The sequence below is a fragment of the Acanthisitta chloris genome, unplaced genomic scaffold, assembly GCF_000695815.1.
Source record: "Acanthisitta chloris isolate BGI_N310 unplaced genomic scaffold, ASM69581v1 scaffold18879, whole genome shotgun sequence".
NCBI lineage: Eukaryota > Metazoa > Chordata > Aves > Passeriformes > Acanthisittidae > Acanthisitta > Acanthisitta chloris.
In genome coordinates, this window is record NW_008691068.1 from 42,900 (window position 1) to 51,359 (window position 8,460).

General features: G+C 38.0%; 1 protein-coding gene across 1 annotated transcript in view; it reads right to left on the reverse strand.

The window, feature by feature from the left end:
• LOC103809274 (general transcription factor II-I-like) overlaps positions 1–8,228 on the reverse strand; it is a gene marked incomplete at its 5' end in the record, with an annotated part of 37,671 nt that extends 29,443 nt beyond the window's left edge. Inside the window, 5 exons of the mRNA XM_009082101.1 lie at positions 1,037–1,138; positions 1,519–1,581; positions 4,250–4,303; positions 5,055–5,111; positions 8,151–8,228. Coding sequence (XP_009080349.1) covers positions 1,037–1,138; positions 1,519–1,581; positions 4,250–4,303; positions 5,055–5,111; positions 8,151–8,228 — 354 coding nt within the window. The remainder of the gene's footprint in view (positions 1–1,036; positions 1,139–1,518; positions 1,582–4,249; positions 4,304–5,054; positions 5,112–8,150) is intronic.
• Positions 8,229–8,460: the final 232 nt, after the last annotated feature.

Genomic DNA, 8,460 nt, shown 5'->3' on the forward strand with positions numbered 1-8,460 from the left:
CCCCAAGAGAACATGAGGGGCAATAACCTCAGTACAATTTAGGAAGCCCAGGAGTACAGATCTCTGAATAACCCCTGAGCTGCAGATCACTGTAATCTAACCACACAGCAGATGGGTAAGAACAACATTTTCTTGAGAACTGCCCAGAGAGAAAACCTACCAAGCCAACTCAGAGCAGCAGTGAGCGGGTAAGCTCTGAGATGGTAACTGCTGTTTCAACATTGCAACCTCAGCTCAAACTTGTATCATCCTAATATTTTATCACCTTTGCTTTCCATGTCTAGTTAAACTCACTGTTTATTCCCTTCCAACACTGCTAGCCTGCCAAGCTTCAATGCTGTTTCCTACTGAGGGAATTAATCTAGCAAAAGCTTCTGCAGCATTAATGGCTCAATCTTCTCTACTAATGTTGCCATTGTGTTCCTCTGACCCAGCCAAAACTAATGACAAACTGGAACTGCCTACTAGTACTAATGATCTTTTGAGAAGGGAGCTCTCAACCTTTTACTAATTTTTGCTGAAATTAGCATGAAATTACATTTCACACAAAACAGGTGTCAGAAGGGGTTCCATGGGGATTTTTCAATTGACCTCAAATCCCAGAATTCCTAATAAACATCTCTTAAGCATCCTAATAAACCACTGTGCCAAAGGACTGCACAGAACCTTATAAAGTAGACAGTTTAACGGGATATGTGTCCTGAAACCAAACTAAACCAAGAAATAAAGGAGAGGTATAGGACTGCAAGAAATCTCATGGGAAGCATCTTTAACCAGAGTCAATACAGTGTGTGGATGCATTTCTGCAGACAACTCTACATAACATATCATGAAAGACCTGAGCCTTTTGTGTGTCCATTTAGGTGGTCACTTTGAGTAGTAAAACCCAAATACCTTTGCAATACATCCACAAAGAGCCCTGGACTCTTAAATGAATGCTGGCACTGGTGTGTCTCAGTCCTGCAGTGTGAAGTTACTTAATACATTTTTATAAAACCAAGCACAGAGACAATATGATCTTTACTTTTTATCTTACCAAAATTGAACTCTCTCACTTTTCTTCTCCCAGTATTGGCAGCTTCATTAGCTGACTCAATGCTCTTTGGTCTCTTGTTAGGGGGCAAGTAGTCATCATCATCTTAAAGAAACATAAATATCACTGGTTTAATGCCCAGAGAACACATGTGCAATGCCGGAACTGCTCTGAACTTCAAAGCTCATATGCAAGTATCGAATTGTGCTTATCAGGGCATCAAATTTAGCAACACTTACTTACCTGAGTAGCTTCAGAAAGCTCCTGTTCCACCTGTCTTCCTACCTGTCTAAGTCCAACATGCCTCAGTATATTGTGGTCTTATAAAAGTTCTGGTATGTTTACCAAGCAGTGCACAATCCAAACTGCTGCCAACACTAGCACACAATTCTGTTTATTCAGTGCCAAGTAATGCAGGCATTGGAAAACATTTTTTGGATATGAAAATGCTCAGTGGACTGAAATCAAGGAACTGGTGAACTGACCTTCTATGGTGACCTCGACTTCAGGATCCTCACTTGTTTCTGACGGCGTGTGCTGAGAGGAATCTGAAGGGGAAGAACAGGGCTGCTGCATGATGGACACATGATTTTGTATTTAAACTAACATTTGTCAAAGAAGCTCCTTGCACTCACAGCATGCAACAAAAACAGAAGCAAAAATATTTTACAATAAACCTTTAAGCAATTCCAGACGAGGTGGGGATTACACTTGCTAAACTGTGTGTGCAGCAGTGCATCAGAGTTGGTGTTAGTAACAGTAGGAAATTCCTTATTCTTGGCTTAGTAGGATTAATACAATCATAAATATTTTCTCTTGTTATCAAGAACTACTGAAAATACAAACAAAGGCTGTGTGCTCCCACAGCTTGTATTTTCCTTTACCATTTATACAGATTCATAGCTGTTGCACTACAATGATGTGCATAACAGGCTGCAAGGCCAACAGTGAAACATGAGAGGGAAATTCATGATCACACTGCTTTTGTTGGGGCAGTGTGCACCAACGCAATGAACAGGAGTAGGCCTATAAATACTCTGTGAGAGAAAGAGTAATTTAAGTTTAAAGGCAGTGATGTTTAAAAAAGTGAAGCTAATCATATCAGAAGCTATACCAAAACTAAGTATCAGTGTATGAAGGAACATAGTTATTCTGGCAGAATAATGCTGCACTTGTGCATTTTGAAGAGTATCTTCTTTCAGATCTCTGTAAGCTGGAGTGGGCAAGTCTGAAGGAGTCTGTTTTAAAAGCTCTTCACATGATGTCGTGTATAGCAGAGATTCAGCAATATCTACTAAGACACCTTAACTGCAATATATTCAAACTGTGTCAAATAGGTCATCCAGTTCATAGAAAACAGAGTATGATGTTTAAATCTACTTCTGAGTGAGTGCTGGGTAGAAAACTGGCAAACACAAAGTACAACAAAAGTACACCATAGGAGGCTTTTAGTAGACATGAAGTAAAGTATGGTCACAAAAATAACTGTCACAAACTGATCCCTTAGAATCTTTTTGAGAGCATCAAAGAAATAAATAAAAAAAACCCCAAAACATATACGATTTTTTGAAATTTAAGAAGAACAGCCACAAGACTGGCAAATAGGCCTTCTAGTCCAGTACCAAACCCCTGAGAAACACTCGTAATTAAGAGACTAATGCAAAAATGTCAAAGCAGATGACAACAAAGCTCTGAAAAAAATTTCCCAGATGGGACATTTCTTCTTAAGTTACATTAAATCAACAGTTTGAAACATTAAAGTAAGTTTTTTTTAAACAAAGTATTATCATCACTAGGTGTCTTTAGATCTTGGGTAAATACACACACCTTCCTAAGCAGGAGCCTTCCTCACAGTTCTGTATGTTGGCATTCACCAGCACTGGCTCCAGTTTCTCAAACGTGATTTCATCCAGTTTCAAGTAATTCCTAATTGCTGAACTTCAATCACACCATGCTGCCCACTCATCCTATCTCACTGAGACCTCAGACACCTTTATCAGCTACAGCTCACCTGGGGGATTCCAGGCACACTGGGACTTTGCCACTTCCTTTTTGTCAAGGTTACAGGAAGGGAAAACCAAAATATATGTTTGCCATGCCTATCAGAGGCATTTTCCTTGCAGAAAACAATCATTTCTGTAAATGTGCATCACTGACTGCAGTTTTCAGACACACTTCTGGAAGAATTTTAAATGCCTATGCTATGTATTTCTTTAATAATAGAAAGATTGCACCAAAGACTTCATAAAATCCATTGTCATCTTTTTTTCTTACTCATTTTTTGAGGATCAGCCATAAATAATTTCATTTTACAGAATCCAGACAAGACTGTCCACTCTGTATGTCTATTTAAACTACAAATGAAATAAAATTTAGACTGTTACCTGCAATTTTTAGCCACTGCGTCTAGACCTTTTCATAAACACTAACCTTCATGAACAACACATTTATTCTATTCAACAAAACCAGGTGCAGCTTTCAGCATCTCACTTACAGGAACTTGTAAAAAAGAACAGATTTGAGAAAAGGTTGTGTAACAAACCTTATTCTGACTCAAAGGGCCACACTCAGTGTCTGTAACTACAAAACTCTAGTCAAAACCAAGGCAAAGTCAGTTTTGATCGTTTCTACCACACTTGCCTTTCCTCACCGTCAGGCAATAAAGCTCATGGTATTATGCTTAGAAAAACAAAGTACCTAGATTATTTCTTCTCAAATAAGTAGAGTTAATAGCACAATCAGCAAAAGCAAAGAACTTTATTCTCCTTTATCAAGAGAAATGATTTTAGATTTCATGTAATGGTACACTAAACTATGGTAATAGATACCTTCAAGGCAAAACTAATGAGATTTGCAAGCAGGAGCATTGCTGCTAGCATCACCTGGCCTGAAAAAACTCAGGACTCAGGCTGGAGAGCCAAGTGCTTAGAATGAAGCTACTGGAGAATAATGCACTTTTCAGATCAGGTCAAAGCACTAAATGCTGTGTGATAAGCACCTTACAAATGCCTGTCAGGATTTAAAAGAACACAACTCCCATCACAATTTGCTTACAGCAAGACCCAGAGTGACATGATTTGGGACATCAGAAGTAAAACAAAACAAAAACACCCAGAAGACAACCTTATGGAAACACAAAAAGACGTACAACTTCAATTAAGGTGACATCTTTTCAAGTATTTCTGTACAAAATATCCATTGCAAAATATCTCTAACCTAATGGTACTTCCACATCGGTTCCTGCACTGCAGCTGGAACACCAGTGGCTTCCTTTACAAACATAGTAAAAAACATACCACAATAAAAATACAAAAGAAACTTAATACAGACTATTCAAAGTAAGGATTCTCATATGCAAGAATCCAGAACTTAACGTTCACATGATGAACACATAGAAGTTTCTGAATCTTAAAAATCTGTGGCAGTAGAAGCATTCTGACCTCATGAAGAAATTTATGGACTGGAATGCAGGTTAGTTTTTTCTAGGGCTTGCAAATGGGCAAACCAGTATTTTTAATACCAACTAAGAAGCTGAAAGAAATTGCATAATTTTGGGTTCAGTGTGTTTCAGCTATTGCTGAGATGCAGCAAGGAACTGCTTCTATCAAACACACATTTACGTTTGGTTATATGTGCCCACTCACCTCACACTCAGCCCAAAGAAATGATCGAGCTGAACTCCCAATTTGTAAGTACAGTTTTATTAAACTTCATAAGCAATTGTGAAACAGACTGAATTTCTTGAGAAACAAGAAGCAAATCACTAGTGCTTTAGAGTGATTAACCTGATGCTCATTTTGACTTCAGAAAAATGTGACTTTAGAAAAATCAGAGTCCCTTCTATGTATCTCTATACTTGCACACCCAGCAATTAAAGCAAATCAAATTTTCATTTCTCTTTATGTTTAAGTTCCAAACCCCTCAATCTTACTGCCAGTCAAGGAAGCAGAGCTGTGCACAGTAAAACTCACACATTCAATTTCCAAAACAGATGAGATAAAAATACAACTGAAAGATCTACCTGTGTAACTTTTTGCAAGAGCAATTTTTTCATCCATCTCTGATGTTTCGGCAGGGCCTGCTTGGGAACAAAGAGAACAGCTCTGAAAGGGTGTCTCACAACAAGCACATACTTCCATAGAGGAATTTGCCAAGTATCTCTTAATTTCATATATTATATGCTCACTACATACTTTCTGTAATGTTGAACTTTGGAAAGACTGCGTGAAATATTAAGTTTCTAGAAATCCTTATGTCCGTGGTTCAGCGGAATAAAAATGTCAAGGGGTTACTGTCAGGGGTCTGCATGTTTTGTCCTAGTCATGCAGAGCAGCAGGCTTCCAAATTTCTTTCAGGTGTTAATAAACTAATTTTAAAATATGAAATGTGGATGGTTCTGCTATTTTTCAATTAATTCTGAATCAGCTAAATCTTTTTCCTGTTTGTTAAAATTTATATTCCTCAGGAGTACTCTTTGACTTTAAAATTTCTACCTACATTAAGTAGATAAATCCAGAGGGATTAAAATCATTTATGGCACTCCAAGGCTGTTTGCTTTTCATCACAACAGATCTTCTGAAGACTATGGACAGACTGCTTTAAAAAGGTTGCTGCAGAAAGCAGCACACAAATTACACTTAACAGATCAGATTAACACTCCTAAAATCCTCCTGCAGTCATACAGGAAGGGCACCACACTGAGCAAGAGGCCATTCTACACCACTGAAACTCACAGGCATAGAAAACTTGCCAATATGGGGCAAACAGGACTAACTGCAACTGACGACTTCGACCAGTTGTTCTATGCAAATCAAATCAATTCTGTGTTCATTTACAAAAGAAATCATACACCTGCCCAGAAATTCTGATTGTTCACAGGTAGGTGCCTAAGCATATCAGCAAAGAATATGAACAGCTTCACAACAGAAAAGCTACTGTTAATTAATAAGGCAATGAAACACCTTAAACTCTATTTTATCTGCACAGGAAGCAAGAAAATACAGAAAAGCCTGTTGTCACAATCAGACTTTGCAAGTACTGCAGTCAACTGAAACTACATATACAGTTTCAAACAAACGAATATTTAAGCATTAAAGAAAATAATCATAATTAGGAGGTCACAATAATGCTAGTTGGAATAGTTCTGTCTAATTTGATTGTTCAGATTTTCAAAGGGATTTAAAATGAACAGTATTTCAAGTGAGGAACCTATACAAAGCACTCCGCTTTATATGCATTTTTTTCAGCAAGGGCTGCTTTAATCTGCTCCTGCCACTTCTCCTTTGCTGGGCAGGTGTTTGATTTCTTCTTTTCCTTTCCATTTACCTTAAAGGAGTTCCCTGATTTGGTTCAAAACACAGCTCCACAAGCAGTGGTGCTGGCACAGCTGAGACCATAGTCCAAAGCTGGGAAAGCAGTGGGAAGAAAAGGAGCAAGGCAGAGCCAGAGACACTAGTGGTGCTCCAGGCCACACCACAAGGAATTCTCATCACGATAGTGTGATATGCAACTGTCAGGGGTGAGTGGGAACAGAACAGAGTCCCCCAGGGTGTGCTGAAAATAGCTCCATGGACTAAATTTGCTTTTATCAAAATTAGCATATTCAGTGTCTGCAGCCAATTGGGACTGTCATTTCCTAAGAACTCCTGTAAACATGCAGTTATGATAACTCACACCACACTGGCACACAGGAGCAAGCATCACATTACAGCCAAATACACTATTAGAAGCAGATACCTATTCCTTGATTCAGAAATCCTGACAGGATTGTTTTACCTACATATTCTGCAGTAGCCTCTATATTGCATTATCTTCATGCCAAATACATGCTGTGACACAAATAAAAAAGAAAATAGGAGTCTTTGACACATTCAAACTTGAAGAAAGATCTCTCCAGTTGCAACGATACACTTAGCAGACTTACAGCCTTTGGGATAAAGCACAGAGAATTCAGTCCCTTCATCTTCAATGCTGACAAAAACTACAGTACGTGTAGTAAAGCCATTAGATTTTTTTAAAAGTGACCCACACAGATTATTTTATGAAACTTGAAGCTTTTTCTTTTCATATTATGAAACTTGGACAGAGGAAAAAGCAGTATGAAAAAATTCTTTCAGAAATTTCAAAGTGTAAAACAACTATATTCTGCTATCCTAATTTAGTAAAGATTAGAAATTTACATTCAAAAGAATTCTGAAAGTTCTACCACCAGATGATGTTAAAGAAAGCAGATACATTTCCACTGTACTGCATTCATGCACTCAGCAGGCAGATATAATGACATAATTAAGAGAAGTGAAAACCAAGTACAGGGGTGATCAGATCAAAAGAAGTTCCATCCAGGAAAAAAGGTATGAGGAAAAAAAAATGCCACAAAAAAAGAAATAAGAAAACTCAAGAGAGAACAACTTCATTCTACTGCAGCAGGTAGGATACAGGAGGAAGGATGGACACAGAAGTGGGAGATTTAATTACTAAAACCACAGGAGACCTTAAAAGTAAAGTATTGCAGTATGGTTATGTCTTGAAGGCTGAACTTGAGATTTATGGGGCAGAGGCTAAACAATAAAGCAACGGGGAGACACCTTAAAACATACACAGGGCCTGAGCCATGGACCTCAATAAAAGTTACGCTTTATCCACATGAATAAACTTTTCAATACAGTTCTGACACAGTGATTGATATCAATCACAGAATGGCTGATTCTATGACTTACAGTGTATAAAAGTTACCAAAACTTTAAACTAAAAGATTGAAGCAGTACTCTAGATAGTATTGTTATTAAGGTTTATTCCGTGTTTAAGGAGGTCACTGGAGTCAGTGTCTGCACACTGTACCCTCAGAAATAAAACCCATCAAGCAGTTCAAAGACTCCTGGAACTTCACCTTCAGATCAAACACCCACATATGGGTGTGGATGAAGCTGTTCTTTAGCTCTTCTGGTGTTCCTCAGAATAACTTCAATGATAGGCAGCATGGAAATGCTGAATCCTGACAGAGCTAAGTAACTGCATGTTTAATGACCAAAAATAAGAAAAAAAAGAGGCACAGAGAGAGCAACACTTACACAACCAGCCCTTTCATGAGATACACACATATGAAAATTAGTGCAATTACCTGGAATATTATATTGATAGTAGTCAGGATCATCTGATTCTTCCTTCACTGTTACCGTTGCCATTTCCAAAGAAATTCCTGTAGAAGCAACAAAGGAATCAAATATGGAAACTAAAAATAAGCACATTCTTAAAAAAATCCCAAACTAAAGCACCCAGATCCTTGCTGGTCTCTATTAAAAAAAAAACCAAAGGAAAGAAAAAAAGACACTAAAGATCTGTTGAGCTAAAACCATGGTAACAAAGTGACCTGCTGGTTTCTTCTCTTTCAGTTTGGTCACTCCCAGAAGGGATTCAGAATTAAATGTTTC